This window comes from Cuculus canorus, chromosome 4 (assembly GCF_017976375.1).
Source record: "Cuculus canorus isolate bCucCan1 chromosome 4, bCucCan1.pri, whole genome shotgun sequence".
Classification (NCBI taxonomy): Eukaryota; Metazoa; Chordata; class Aves; order Cuculiformes; family Cuculidae; genus Cuculus; species Cuculus canorus.
The window spans coordinates 49,049,199-49,065,674 of record NC_071404.1 but is presented as its reverse complement, the minus strand read 5'-3'; the positions used below and the strand labels follow the sequence as shown (position 1 = coordinate 49,065,674).

The 16,476-nt window shown below is 41.5% G+C and overlaps 1 protein-coding gene across 9 annotated transcripts in view; it reads right to left on the bottom strand.

Moving 5' to 3' along the window:
* CCSER1 (coiled-coil serine rich protein 1) overlaps positions 1-16,476 on the bottom strand; it is a 695,806-nt gene that overhangs the window by 584,477 nt on the left and 94,853 nt on the right. For all 9 annotated transcript variants that reach the window (XM_054065343.1, XM_054065342.1, XM_054065341.1 and 6 more), the window contains one exon: positions 11,644-11,831. In XM_054065343.1, the coding sequence (XP_053921318.1) occupies positions 11,644-11,831 (188 nt within the window). The remainder of the gene's footprint in view (positions 1-11,643; positions 11,832-16,476) is intronic.

The window sequence follows — 16,476 nt, the reverse complement described above, 5'->3', positions numbered from 1 at the left end:
AAACTTTATGTCAACCACCTTCTTTCTCTGGCACACCTCGCCCATGCAGTAGGGTGAAGAAATAAAAAAGGTGCGAGTAAACACGGGGATAATAACAGTTCCTGTAAGTTTACGATTTCTTCCCAGCCCATCATGTCTGCAGGCAGAGCATTAACGGGCAGAGCCCAGTGGCAAAACAAATGAGCTGGGAGCACAACAGGAGGTATCAAAGGAACTATGTTCAGTAATTCCTGCAGTTCCTCATCCTTGCATTTCAACCTTAGACTCTCATGTCTCCTCAGGAACAAATGCCTTTAATCATCTGACATATGAAGGTGGTCAGGGGGAGTAAATGAAGACAGAACCAGACTCCTGCAGTGATCACGCCCTGGTGGAGTTCACGGTCCTGAGGGATACGGGTCAAGCAAAGAGTAAAGTCAGGACCCTGAATTTCAGGAAAGCAAAATTTCAGCCCTTAAAGGAGTTAATTGATACGACCCCCTGGGAAATTGCCCTCAGGGACAAAGGAGCAGAGCTGAGCTGGCAGACCTTTAGCTTTCCATAGAGCATAAGAGTTCTCCATTCCCAGGTGCAAGAAGCCTGGCAAGAAAGCCAAGAGGCCAGCACAGCTGATTTGTGAACTGTGGCTCAAACTAATAGGCAAGAAGGAAATGCACAGGCAGTGGAAGCAGAGTCAGGTATCCTAGGAAGAGTATAGGGACACTGCCCATTTGTGTAGGGATGGGTCAGGAAGACCAAGGCACGGCTGGAGCTCAACTTGGTGAGGGATGCAAAGAATAACAAGAAGTGTTTCTATAATCATGTAAATCAGAAAAGAAAGGTCAAAGAGAGTGTACCTGCCCCAATAAGTGAGACTGCCAAGCTGGCAACAGCAGAAAAGGCTGAAGTACCTAGCTCTTTTTGCCTCACTAGCAACCTCTCTTCCCACACTTCTCAAGGGGATGGGCTGCAAGATGCGGTCTGGGAGAGCAAGTCACTCCTTCTGTAAGAGAAGATCAGCTTTGTGACTACCTGAGGAACCTGAATGTATATAAGCCCATGGGACTGGATGAGATCCATCTGAGAGTTCTGAGGGAATTGGCTGATGTAGTCACGAAGCCACTCTCCATAATATTTGAAGAGTCACGGCAGTCAGGCAAAGTCCCTGGTGACTGGAAAAAGGGTAACATTGCACACATTTTTAACAAGAGTAGAAAGGAGGACCCTGAGAACTACCAGCCTGTCAGCTTCACCTCTGTGTCTGGGAAGATGATGGAACAGATCCTCCTAGAAGCTACACTAAGGCACATGGAGGACAGGGAGGTGGTTCAAGACAGCCAGCACGGCTTCACCAAGGGCAAGCCCTGCCTCACCAACCTACTGGCCCTCTATGAAGGAGCGACTACACCAGCAGACAAGGGAAGACCCATGGATGTCATCTGTCTGGACTTCCCTAAAGCCTTTGACACGGTCCTCCACAATGCCCTTCTCTCTGAATTGGTGAGACATGGATTTGATAGATGAACTATTCAATGGATAAGAAATCGATTGGATGGTCACACTCAGAGGGTAGGGGTCAATGGTTCAATGTCCAGATGAAGATGAGTGACAATACTTACAGTAAATACTCCTTATATAAGAATTTCAGAAGAAAACATCAGCTATCCAACTTGTACTTGTTTTGCCTGGGAGAGAGATCAATTTCTTCATAGTAGCTTGTACGATTATATGTTTTCAATTTGTGAGCAAAACACTGTTGATAACACAGGCAGGGAAGTTTTAGTTATTGCTGAGCAGTGCTTGCACGGAGTCAAAGCCTTTTCTGCTTCTCACACCACCCTAAAAGGCTGGAGGTGTACAAGTTGCTGGGAAGGGATACAGCCAGAACAGCTGACTCCAAATGACCACAGCAACACCCCTGACCATATAATGTCATGCTCAACATATAAGGCTAGGGAAGAGGAGAAAGGATAGGACATCCACAGTTATAGCACCTGCCTTACCAAGTACCCATCCTGCTTTCCCGGAGATGGATGAACATCTGCCTGCCAATGGGAACTGGTGAATAAACTCCTTTGCTTGTGTATGCAGCTTTTGTTTTACCTGTTAAACTGCCTTTATCTCAACCCACAAGTTTCCATGATTTTATCCTTCCAATTCTTCTCCCTGTCCTGCTGAAAGAAGTAAGCAAGAGGCTCCATGGTCCTGAGCTGCCCACTGGTTTAACCCATGACTGACATAAAAGAACTATTTCTTTTCTATTTTCACTACGTTACAACATATCCATCTACTACCATGATTACTCTCAGATTTAAAAAGGCTAATAATTCACTCTACCTTGCATGTGTATTAACACAACTCTCTTCAATCGGAACTATTATATCAATGTCAGAATAACCATTTACCCTTTTCGGGCTATAATGATTATGGCCTTCAAGAAGCACATAGAACATTATAGCTTAAGCATTAAGTCACCTCTAAATTAATTTCTGTTACTTACTTATATCAAGAATTCAAAGTATCTAACAACTAATCTTATTTTTACAAGTTCTTAATATGTTAAGAGGTGTATACTACACTACATCAATTAATTTCCCACAGGATATTTAGCTGAAAAGTTTCTAGTTGACTTGACCTAAAAATCACTGACAAAATTCTTAAAACCCAATTTGCCGTTTCCATTTTTTTTATGCTAATAGTATTTGAAAGGCACTTTCTCCAAGCTACATTAATATAAGGCCCAAATTGCTACGTACCTACAATGAGCAATTTATTCCTATTTCGATAGCACTGTTCAGCCTTATACAATCAAAGTAGTCCTGACAGTTCTTGCTTTAAGTGGCTTCCACAGTTTCTTTCCACAAAGGAGCAAAACACCAAATTCATTGCAAAAGGGGAAATCTTGTTATATTAGTACAAAGCTAGTTATAAATGAATGCTGTCAAGTCCACTTCACATGAAGGGTGAAACGCTGCCTTACAGGGTTTGCTTGAACAGTTCAATAAGAATTTATGTTCCTAAATATTCTCCCTTGAGAAGCCCAGCATAGCAGAGATGAATTTGTATTAAGGAGAAATCCTATAATTCAGTGACAGAACAAAATGTAACATCTATTTTAACTATGAAAAAAACTAGTAGGAACATCACAGATACCAGAGAGAATGTATCCATAGCAAGTTAACAACGGGCTGCTGTTATTCAGAGAAAACACAACCTTGTTAGTTCTGAAGAAGGCTGCACAGAGGACATTAAAGGAGTGTATACATTTTGCTTACCTGGTTCATATTTTTGTAACAGCTTTGATATATCTAAAAAAGGCTGTTTTGTTTGGGGTTTGTTTTGTACCCAAACTGAAATGCTGATCACTCAAATCCTCTCCATAACCCTTCATTCACTGCCTTTCCAGTGCAGGCTGTCAAGACAAAAGCTTATCGCCTGTTAAGACTTTAACCATTAATGTGTCTCCAAGTCTGTAGATGGAGAGTATTTCCCATAGTGTTTTCTCAAGCCTCTACAAGTCACATTTGCAGGTCACAAAAACAACCACCTTTAATCCCACTTTTAAGTCTACTGGTCACCCACTGTAACTCAACAAACCATTAAATTCATGTATTTTGAATAGCACCTTCACCTAACGTGCTGGCCACAGACTGCATAAAAATCACCTCAACATAGACTGTCTGAAGATATGAAGCCGAAGATCAAGCCCATTCCTCAAGGAGAAAAGAGCAGGAGAAAATCATGCTAAAGCAATCTGGAGCAATATGAAAATCACTTCAATCCTCTCTAGACAAGAAGCCAACCTAGTTTCACTCACGCTCAGTGTTTCATCAGACACTGGCAAAATATCACACTATTCAGCACAGACAAGAGGAACATAAAAACCCGTTTTAGCTCTCAGTCATGTACATTCAGTGAAGTCCATGGCAGCAAAGGATCCTGTTGTTGCTCACGTGACATAGCAACTAGGTTAGAACTAGTGCTTGACAATAAGACTACTCAGGAATCATTAAAAATAAAGTAATCTGTAAGGAACAATGATCACATTTTCATCAGCTGGAGATTTGGATACTGCTTCATAACCTACAATATCAAACACAAGGATAGATTCGAATATAGTGGTTTAGATAGTGGTTTAGATAATGTCTTCATCATTGCAAGTACCATTTCTGAAGTATACTAGAAAGCTGACTATTAATTGCTAAGTCACCTCAAATCACCTAGGTAAAAAAAACTGGGCATAGTGACTGGCGCAGACTATCCAGGACACCTAAGGAAAATTTAGACACTAACTGCTAATTAGATAATTATCAAAAACCGTCATCCCAAGCAGGGGCAATAATGTACTTCCATTAATGTGACCTATGTTTTGCATTTCTGCTCCATCAAGAAATACACTAGGAATCTCAAATATTTGCACTTATCTCTTTTAGTAGCATCTCACTATTTCTGTATCAATCAGCTACCTTTATCACCCTCCAGACAGCCCTCTCTACACTAAATTAGTCAAATATTAAATATAAAAATTTAATGTATAACAGACATATTCAATAAATTCCATTATCAAAGTGAACCAATGTAGTAGCCCATCAAATCCTACCCTGTATTACAGTATCATTTTTTGCATATACCATTCCTAATTTATATCATAAACATACTTACTGAGATGTTACATACTCAGAACACCCACACAGAGTAAGCACAGTAAGGAAATAAGGATTTTCCCTACGTGTCAGATGGATAAACAAAAAAGAAAATTGAAACAGGAAATTAGAAAATTTCTGTAGCAACTACAGTAGTTACTCTTGTTCATAATAGGCAGTGTAGGAGAAAACATGAACGCAACTATTTGACATTTTGACAAGTGGGCACTGAAGACTTGTATCACTGCTAAAGCTGAGGGGAAAACGCTGGGATGCCCTTAGGCCACAAAAGTCCTTTAACTGGCAACAAGCAGTTTTATCTAATAAACTGGAATCATGAAAAAGATGCAAAGAAAGAAATGGTGCAGTCAAAGCAACAATCTGGAAAAATAAGTTGTGCATTTCTAATTGGACTGACACAAGTAGGCAAGGCTGCCTTGCTCTAGGCAAAAGCAGAGGATGATGCAGCATTGAAAGCAAGCATAAAAATTTTTACCTGCAAGGATAAAAACTAGTAGCTGAAATTAAGAAATGGAAACTTGGCAAGATTTGGACAAGGTATGTAAAACTGAAGTAAAGCCTGTGTTCAAGACTACATGGAGAAATACACACCTGCAGAACAGAGAGGACAGTGGTAGTGTTCACTCCCTGAGACACTGAAGAACTGAAAAATGAGGTTTCTGTTAGTCATATAGCACATATGCTGAATAGTCAAGTGTGGATAAGGGAGCAATCACAAAGAAACAATGACTTTCTTTGTAAATAATTGCAGAGAAGCAGAAAGGTAGCTCTCACAGACCTGAACATAAGTGCAATTCAGTCTTGTTCTGCTGCATGTAAGCAGTCAGATATCTAACCAGAGCAATAACGTGTGCATACAGCACAGCGCAGCTCACGTCTTGAAGATGGGGACTGTAGTCTAGGAGCTCCAACAATCCCCTGAACTCTTTTTTAATCATAGTAATGTACTACTTTTATTCATATTTTCTTTCATGACTACCTGGTTTTAACAACTGACCACAACTTGTCAGCATTTCAAAATCTCATGAGCAATGTGAGGTTTTTTTAAGAACAGAATTTTTTTTCTTATTTCCTTTTTCATACTGCTAAATATCATATTTAGGATAGTCATCTTTCCATGTTAGCCACTGCTATGAGAAGTGACGGATAATTTTGTTGCTGACCTCCCCCCTGCCCAGTTTCTACTGCTAATTTTAAGTACTGTAGCACATCAATTTTTTTTTCCTGCTGTTTTGTGTCCTAATCCTCTTAAAGAACTTAGGTACAGTGATCTGAGGGCTGATCTTGTTTTTTTTCTCAATGCAGTTATTCTAATGCTGTCCTACATTTCAACTATCCAGGTTTATATTCTTTTCATTAGTCTTGCAGGGCTGCATATTTCAGGTCCTTCAGGTAATTTAGCATGCTGCTTTGCATTTTTCTCTTTTTCTTTTTGCCTCTTTAAACATTGGAAGAAGCAGCATGTAACTGGAGAACAGAGAGGTCAGCCATAGCCTCTATCAATCTTCTGAGACAGACATAGTTAACTAGTCTATGTGAATGTCCAAATATTTGCAGTTGTAACTCATGACTTCATAGTTGGAACATATGAATGACCAGAGTTACTATAGCAATATGAATCTCTTTAATTTGTATCAGTATCTACTGTGTTCATTTGAAAAGGGTCTATTACAATGCATAGGCTAATTAACATTTAAACTGTTTGAAAAACATGTCCTGAATTGCAGTTTTCACCTTTTGCATTACTGTGACACGAGTCTGAAACCGGTTTTAGTGAAATGGTGCCATTTTGTGGCAGAAATTGGACACTGCAAGAAAGAAAGCCTTGAAACTGATGAAAAGCATCATTAGTAATCCAAGCAGTTAATCTCAAGCATCTGTTTCAGTGCATTATTTACATGACTACGAAATTGGCGTGTTTGCAAAGTTATTTTGAAAGATTTTTTTTCTTTCCCTACATCTCATTTATGAGTTGGCATCTCACAAGTGAATTAACGCCACTCTTGGTGGAGATGGTGACCTTTTTAGGTTTAATCCACATTCTTGGCCTTTAGGACACCTACCTACCTACCCAAGCTTTTACATATCACGTTCAAAAAGAGCACCGCCAGTCATGCAAGCATACTCTGCTAAGCAAGTTATTTAGGGGGAAGAGCACTTTTGCAGATGCTAATCTTTATTTCCTCTTCTCATCTCCTGAGAAAATCTACCATCCCCTCAGTTCTTCTGGGTCCTCACTCCCGCCAGCCCTTCAGCAGAAGTCCACAATGCCTGTCAACAAGAAAAAGAGAGCAAACAGGGTCTTGGAGGACTTTCTTCTGTTTGTGATGAAAGGTTATCTTCCACATTACAAAGCTTATTCAGCCTAACACAATGTCTGGATAATGCCAGAAAACCACTGGCATCCACAGCTACCTATAGCTCAGTGCCGCAGAGCAGAACTGAACAACAACGCTGCTCTCATCAGGGAGGCCTCGACAGTCCCCCATGAACCTGACACCCCTAAAACACCCATGGCTCATTTTCTTCAAAAATTGAACAAAATTAATACAGAGAGCCACAGAAGAGTAACTGATGTTTTTCTATAAAAGGAAGCTAAGTTAAGGTTTTTAATAATACTTTGTTTAGCAAACTCCAGTTCTTTAAACAGAATTTAGTTTTCATTAGGATTGTTCACTGGTAACAATCTGCTGCTGTAGTGTTAAACGTTAATTGCTTGTGACAAGTATTTTGAAAGGGTCTTTTTGCAGTTCAGATATGTACTATTCCAAACATTCAATTTCTCCAATTTTTAATTAATTTTCCTTCCAGGGAACTCTGCTTATTCTTTTGCTTTCTTGTTGTTGGCAGAGAGGGAGAAGCATAGACTGCTGTTGGTTTGAGGTTCTTACTTTTTCTGAAATTTCACTTTTTCCTAAAAAAAAGCTCACCTAGCATTTTTTTAACATATAAAGTTGATATCCATATATGTTGGGGGAAAGCAGGAATAATTTTACCTTCAGTCATGAGCACACACAGTAATCTTGATGTAAAAAAATCTTGGTTTGTAACTGTAGTACACATAAGCACGAGCAAACACTTGTGAATTTGTACACAAACTTGCTAATGGAAGTGAAAAAAAACCTCATGGATTTCATAGACAAAACAAAAGGATTCAAATCACCACTTCCCCCCTGCACGCTTTGCTTACTTACTACTATTACTGCATTGTCACCTTTCCAATCCCATCATTAATACAGGGCTAAACAGAATGAAGAAGGAGAGGTCTGGCTAGAAAGCTGCCTAGAGGAGAAGGACCTGGGCGTGTTGGTTGACAGCTGACTGAACATGAGCCAGCAGTGTGCCCAGGTGGCCAAGAAGGCCAATGGCATCTTGGCTTGTATCAGAAATGGTGTGACCAGCAGGTCCAGGGAGGTTATTCTCTCTCTGTACTCGGCACTGGTGAGACCGCACCTTGAGTAGTGTGTTCAGTTCTGGAGGCCCTCACCACAAGAAGGATGTTGAGGCTCTGGAGCGTGTCCAGAGAAGAGCAACGAAGCTGGTGAGGGGGTTTGAGAACAAGTCTTACGAGGAGCGGCTGAGAGAGCTGGGGTTGTTTAGCCTGGAGAAGAGAAGGCTGAGGAGAGACCTTATTGCTCTCTACAACTACCTGAAAGGAGGTTGTGAAGAGGAGGGAGCTGGCCTCTTCTCCCAAGTGACAGGGGACAGGACAAGGGGGAATGGCCTGAAGCTCCGCCAGGGGAGGTTCAGGCTGGACATCAGGAAAAAAATTTTCACAGAAAGGGTGACTGGGCACTGGAACAGGCTGCTCAGAGAGAGTGTTGAGTCACCTTCCCTGGAGATGTTTAAGGGACAGGTTGGCAAGGTGCTGAAGGGCATGGTTTAGGGAGTGTTAGGAATGGTTGGACTCGATGACCCAGTGGGTCCCTTCCAACCTAGTGATTCTATGATTCTATGAAGTGCTATGGCATCCAGATAGGTATTTAAATGAACACAAAGATCTGCCTAACAGCTTAAGTCTAACAACCAAAATAAAGTTTGCAGGCTTGAGCCAGTTTAAACAAGCTTTTTTAGGGCAGGAACTGCATCTATATAATCTGTATGCCTGCATGAAGCAGCATCTTCCAATGTCAATCATGCTCTTTTTGGCTTTGAAAAATAAGTTGTTACTCACTGATATTTGGATACGAACTTCCTGCAAAAACAAACATGCTAAAACTATATACGTTTTAATGCCACAAAGTTTCTTCTACTATTTAGCAATTCTACCTCTTTATTTGTACACTGTATCTCTGAGATTAACAATTCAGTACATGAAAAAAGAAAATAAAATAAAAATCAAGAGGTTTTTGTTAAAATAAATTTTGCATTACTGTTGTTCTGGTTTGAGCTAGAATCAGCTTTCTAACTTTAGCCCAGACTTGTCCAAGCAGCTTCATTTTTCTGAAAACTACCTGCATGCTTTTCAGACAGTGTTTCTCTCTGGAAATTATAACATGGGGCACTGGTATGCAGAAAGGCTATTGCTTATACTTATTTCTACAGTAACCAAGGCCATCCTCAAACCTACAGAATGCCATACATCAAAGATGAAGAAGGGGTGCATCTGCAGGAAGCAGCGGACAGGACAGGTGACCCCAAACTGACTAAGAGAGGTTTCCATCCCATATAAATCATATTCAGTATGAAAATGAAAGGTCATGAGACTCTCACTCTCTTATGTGATGGCTGACACCCAGTGAGGACCTCGTCTGTCTGTCTGCCCCTGACCTTGGATCCATGCATTCCTGAATCCAGTTCCTGAGCCTAGCTCTCTCCTAGCCACAGGCCCTTCCCTCATGCCAGTTCTACAGCATTTGTGGTGACATACAATCATCAAAGGGTATAGGCACATTTTTATATATTTGTATATATTTTTCTTATATTATTGTTATTGTTATTATTATTTCATTAAAGCTGCTTAAGTTTTTGTTTCCAACCCACAAGTTATTTTCTTCTCATTTCCCCTTCACCCCAGAGGTTGGGGAAGAAGGGAATCGGGAGCCCATGGACTCAGTTTTAGCTGCCAAAATTGGCCAGGCCAGAGCTAAACTATGACAACTATATCTGACAGGTTAGCAACAATCTAGAAACAAGAAAGGCAGATGTTTAAACCTTCTTACTAAAATTATTTTGCCTCCTGCCCTTTCAGGTAATATAAAACTATTCTGTGACTACTGATAAATCTACACAATCTGATACTGCTAAGAAGAGAATAATCCTGTCTTTGAAGCGTAAGTAATCTAATCTGTCCAGGTTGTACAAAGTGAGTGTACGGGCATGTATTTCTGTAAAAGACTTCAAGTTACTCCATTTGAGTTGAGTGTGTTTAGTGACCACGGCTTTAGGACGCTGGTACTGGAAAATCTGTTGTGCATCAGCCATACATAGTAAGAATGTGCTTGGTACTGATCTAATTTCCTCCTGCCATCCACAGAAGCATTTACAAGCCTAGCCACAAAGGGACCTTTGAATGATACATTCAGACACGAGTGAGACATATTAAGACCAAAGACAGGTTACACATCCTCTTGAGAAACCCCCAAATTCCAATTTCCCGCTACAATTTCCATAAGGTGTTGCACACTAAATCAAACCATTCTCTCAGGATCTATTTTTAAATGACCAACCAGGAACTAGTATAGGCAAAGCTCACAGACGAAGAAAATTTTAGCCTTTCTTGGCTTCTCAGGTGAGAGAGAAGGTGTTACATTTAGTGGCAGTGAAAGCAGCACACAGTCATAAAAGTTATCTAAGTAACGGTACGAATAGTTGAGTTTTTACGTTAGGTGGTAAAACTACACTTAAAGAGCACATAACTGAAAATAAAGTATCACTTTGCACCAATCAGTTTCACATCTCAAAAAAATTCCAAAATTCTCTCTTATAAAAGTCAGTTGCATTCATATCTGCACTCAGGGACGTGTCTTGTCCTCAATCACTGTAAAATAATGGCTATTATATGAACCTGAAAAGCAAAAGCCCCTTTATTTATACATCTGTTTAGCACCTCTAGACAGGGGGGTATGAAACTTGGAGATTTTTTGCTTCCTATAGAAAGCTGTTTTCTGATTTGGGTACAAAATTAATCCTCCTTTTTTTTTTTCATCCAGCGTGTTGAATAAAGTATTTCAAACTTATAACGACCCTAAAACTTGTTTTAGTGATTCCCATAAACCGAAGAGTAGATGTCATTGCTGTAGATGTTCAATCTTAGCATCTTCTTTATTCCTCTCGCTAGAGAGCACGTGTAAGTATAAATTATACTCATCTTGAAATGGTTATTTACATTAGCTATAGGAAAGCACAATCTTGTCAGTCAGTCAGTCCCTTCTGATGTTGCTTCACTAGGAGAGGTTTCAAAAGTACTCTCCTACAGTTGTCTGATCTGCCTTAGCTTTTCTAGTCCTCAGGACACTCAAGGGTTCTTAGAAGAGATCCTTTCTTCTCCTTAGCTTGTGCTCAGAATGAAAGCATTCAAACTTGTCACCAGTTTCAAAAGGGGCCACCGAGATCTTTCAGATAAGCCTCCCTACAGACAACTTCCTGTCTACCCAAATTTTGGTCTGAATCTCATCTCACTCATACCAGACATGAGTCCATGAAGTAACTAACACAGTAACACTAAAACGTTACCACAGAGTAGCCCCCTGTATTTAACCTCAGAAACAGTCATACTGAATTTTGCTGCAGTTCCCTCTCCCAGTATTTTTCTCCCAGGCAAACTGGCAAAGCGTGACAACAAGAATCTCTTCACGGAACTTTTACAAGCCTTTTCACAACGTCATACCCTGAAAAAAAATCTGTAGCTGAGCCTAGATCACATTTTGGAAGCCCAAGACAGCCGTGTTTTTTTCCCCCCTTACTTTATTATCATCCATTACTTGTAAAATTGCTGCTTCTCATAGTTACAACAATCAAAGGAAAGCAAAAAATTTACACATATGGGAATAGAACTCACCATGCTGTTCATTTTTGAAGAGGATGAGCTTGCTCTCTGCTTCCGTAGGCTGTTAAGCTCTTCTGTATTTCCATCCTTTGGTTTTATGATCAGCCGGCTGCCTCCAGCAGTACCTTCTGAAGAGGATCTCAGTCGTTTCTCAACAAATCTGCCTTCTCGGTATGGACTGAAGCTATTGGCAAGATCAACTACAAACAGAGAAGCAATCAGCAATCATTACAGAGAATTACTCTCTAGAAATATTTTCTTAATGAGAACAGTGCTTTGCTTGAAATGCTTAAATTGAAAGGCAATTGCATTAAGATGTTCTGCAGAAAGGAGAGCCTGCTTACCTAGATCAAAGTGTCACCTGGTCCATCAGTTCACTGTTCAGTCCTCAATGACTAACACACTCAGCATTCCACAGCTCAGTCCATGGCTCCTCATAGAATTCAGAAGGACTTTTGCTCCATCCTTTCCTCTCTCCTCTGGTTCTAGGACTTCTAAATGGGTATGCAGTGAAATCCACCAGAGAAACCACCACTGGGCCACTGGTGCCAAACTCCAATCTGCCTTGCCCTGCATCCTGAGATAAGGTCAGGCTTTGTAGGGCCAGGTCACAGCTTTGCTACCTGAGGGGACGCACATTGGTTTTGGTTTGTGTTTGGCCTTCCTAGCTCACTTCTGCATCCATGCCCTCCAAGGTATCCTGAATTGAAAGAATCCATTCTCTTCTGACTGACAAACAACATGAGCCGACAATGTGTGCTCACAGCCCAGAAGGCCAACCGTATCCTGGGCTGCATCAAAAGAAGCGTGGCCAGCAGGTCAAGGGAGGGGATTCTGCCCTTCTATTCTGCTCTTGTGAGACCTCACCTGGAGTATTGCATCCAGTTCTGGAATCCGCAACATAAGAAGGATATGGAACTGTTGGAACTGGTCCAGAGGAGGGCTACAAAAATGATCAGAGGGCTGGAGCACCTCCCATGTGAGGACAGGCTGAGAGACTTGGGGTTGTTCAGCCTGGAGAAGAGAAGGCTCTGAGGAGACCTAATAGTGATCTTCCAGTACCTGAAGGGGGCCTATAAGAAAGCTGGGGAGGGACTGTTCACAAATGCTTGTAGTGATAGGATGAGGGGCAATGGGTATAAACTGGAAAGGGACAGATTTAGACTAGACATAAGGAGGAATTTCTTCACTATGAGAGTGATGAGGCACTGGCACAGGTTGCCCAGGGAAGTTGTGGATACCCCATTCCTGGAGGCGTTCAAGACCAGGTTGGATGGGGCCTTGGGCAGCCTGGTTTAGTGGGATGTCCCTGCCCGTGGGAGGGGGGTTGGAACTAGATGATCTTTGAGGTCCCTTCCAACCCTAACTATCCTATGATTCTCACAAAGCCACACTTCTAAATAACTGCATTTCTAGGAAGCTACAGTATTAAGTCTGGGGTGGGAATAAAGGCAATAAAGACATTCTGGTATAGTTTTGTGGCCAGATATGGAACATGAGTTTCCATTGAATCTAAGGACTTCTGCAGTTTCATAGAAACCAGGTGCATAATGCTGGGGAGGACTAAATTCAGGACAGCTGACGCAAACTGACCAAAGGAAGCATTCCATACCCTAAACTATGTTGCACCCTATACAAGTATCTCAGGACAGCCCTTCTTCTCAACAGCAGCTATCTCTTGAAGACTGGCTCCCTGCGATGCTTTGAGTCTGTTAGTAGTATTAATACTAGTATTAGATTTATTGTTTTAATAAGGCTGTTATTAAGTTCTGTTTCAGTCTTCGTGTCCTTCCTTTTCTTTCCCAATTCCCTTTCCCCAAGTTAGGGGCATAAGTGGGTGATAGAGCAAATGTCTACTGTTTAGCTGCCAACCAAAGGGGCCTTATCCTGGACAGTTAATTTGGCACCCAAAACGAGAGAGTCGTGGGGGTGCAGAAAGCTCAGCTGCGAAAGCTTCAAATTGTTAGTCTTGAAGCTCTGCAGCTTAAGTCCAGGCTGCAGCATGAAGGGGGCCAGCTAGCTCAGTTGGTAGAGCTTTAGATTTTTAATTCAGGGGTCTCAAAAGGTCGAAATAGAAATGAACAGCACTCATTATGCTAAATTGGTTCTTGCTGGACACAATAATGTCCCACATATTTTTAGAGCTCATTGCAGAGGTGTCTACTTTAGCAGTCCATTACTTGCCGTATACACTGCTGGCGTCTTTATGCAGTTTATCACCTCTGGGCATTAGGTTAAAGATATCACTCTGCTATGTTGCTTAACTTTGATTTAAAGTAACATAAAATCATTGATAGTATTGGTAGCGGGCGAGGTGCCAACCAAAACAACAGCGGTAGCTTCATCTGCATCCTTCGGGAGCCACCTGGTGGGCTTCGTTCGTAATTACAACTTCTGTTTCATTCCATGAAATGGAACTAAAAGGGAAACATCTTTTTATAGATTCCCCGTCTCCTCCAGGCTAAATCTAACAGCTCTTGAGAGTTTTGAATATCCTTTGGATAGTTCAACCCGTACACCTATGTTATCAGGTTTTCTGAATGTGTTCCAAATCTTGGTCTTGCTCAGAGTAAGACATTGGTACAGACTGATCATTGCAGCTACTGCAGCTCCCATGAGGAACACCACAGCCACCTCAGTCTCCACAACGGGCACTGTAGTCACCCCAACTCCCATCACAGCTACTACAGCCCCTACAACAGGCACTGAGGACACCTCAACACCAACTGCAGCTATTATAGCCCTTACAACAGGCAATGTGGCTACTACTACTTTTGCAACAGGCACAGTAGCTACTCCCACCTCCATGAGGGCCACTGCAGTCATGCAGATTTCTGCTACAGGACCATGAACTGCCCAAACCTCAGCGACAGTTAAAGTCAGCTACCAATCCATGCTGGTATGAGTCATCCCTGCGCTGAAGAAGAGGTACATGAGAAGAATAGCTCATGAAGGCGAGCCACTCACGTCACAGAGGATGTGAGGCGTGCTGAACGGGCCCCACCATATAATGAAGTAGCAGAAAATGAAAAGTGATATGCTCTGTTCACTGATGTATCCTGTTGGAAAACACCGAAACTGAAAAGCTGCTTCGTGGAGTCCTACATGATGAGTCACAGAAGCTGCTGAAGCATGAGATGAAGCAAGTCAACTCAGAGTTAAAAGCTTACTACCAGTTTTTAAGACTGGCTGCAAAAGTACATCATGTAGATGCTCAAATACCCAAGAGTCAAGCCACTAAAGAACATCAAATCAATCAGCAAGTGGACCTGGCTGCTAAGAAGAAAAAATGTCTCAATTAGACCTGAACTGGCAACATAAATGTGAACTATTTTTAACCCAGTAGGCCCATAACACTTCAGGATATTAAGGAAGGGATACAACGTACAAATGGACTCATGATTAAGGGCTGCACGTGAACACCACTACAATACCCATGTAGGTTAAGAATGACTGTGAAATATGTGCTGCAATCAAGTAGTCCAAATGGTTAAAGCCATTCTGGTATGGAGGACAGTGGGAGAAATACAAATATGGGAAGGCCTAGCAGATTGACTATATTACACTCCAACAAATTCAACAAGGCAAATGCTGTGTGCTTACAATGGTGGAAGCAACCACCAGATAGCTGGAAATACATTCTGTGCCCTATACCACCACCTGGAGCACTACCCTGTCCCTCAAGAAAGAAGTCTTGCGGTGACATGAGACTCCAGAAAGAACGATGTCAGATTACAGGACTCATTTCTGAAATAGCCTCATAGACACCTTAGAAAAAGAACATGACATTAGATGTGCATATCACCTCCCCTTTCGTGCACCAGCTTCCAGGAAAACTGGAAAATACAATAGAGTATTTAAAACTACCCTGAAAGCAATGGGTGGTGGAATATTTAAAAATTGGGATAAAATTTATCAAAAGCCATCTGTTAATACTAGAGGTCTGTCAATTGAGCTGGCCCTGTTCATCAGAACTTTTATGTACCGAAGAAGGGGACAGAGTTCCTGTGATGCACAAATAAGGAATAAGCTAGGGAAAAGAGTCTGCATTATTCCTGCCTTAGGCAAAAGCAAATCCATCAGTGAGATTGGTTTCACTTAAGGACCTGGGTTTATCTGGTGTGTAATGCGAGAGAGTGGGGAAGTCCAACGTGTACTTCAAGAAGATTTGATTTTGGGTGAGGATAGTCGGTAATTGGAACTGTATGATGCTAATTACTATATGATATTCCTTGCTGTCATTTCTTTAATTATTTATTACAGCCCATGGCCTACACCTGTTGCAAGACCAAAATACACTACACATCATCCTCCGGCTGCACACAGCACCACCCAGCTGTAGCACTGCACTGATGCCCAGTCCTATTTTGTAGACTGAGTGAACTCCATGTCCTCTCTCAAGCCCTGAAAAGACTGTAACAACAGATGGAACCCACAGTCACAGACTAAATGAGCTCTATTGAACTTTCTAGAGAGATGGACCATAGGATTAGGGAATGATGTGTGTGTATATATAGTAGAAGGTAAGAATAGTGGTGGTTATCCGAGCATAAATAGTATGGAATGAGGGGTGGACACTGTCCTGGTTTCAGCTGGGATAGAATCAATTCTCTTTCCAGAAAGCCACATTTCTAAGTAACTGCATTTCTAGGTAGCTACAGTATTAAGTTTCAGGTGGGAACAAAGGTGATAAGACACTCTGGTTCATTTTTCTGGTCAGCCGTGGAATGTAGGTTTCCATCTAACCTAAGCAGTTTCATAGGAACCAAGTGCATAATGTTAGAAGGAATAAAGTCAGGACAGTTGACACAAACTGACCAAAGGAAGCATTCCATACCATAAATC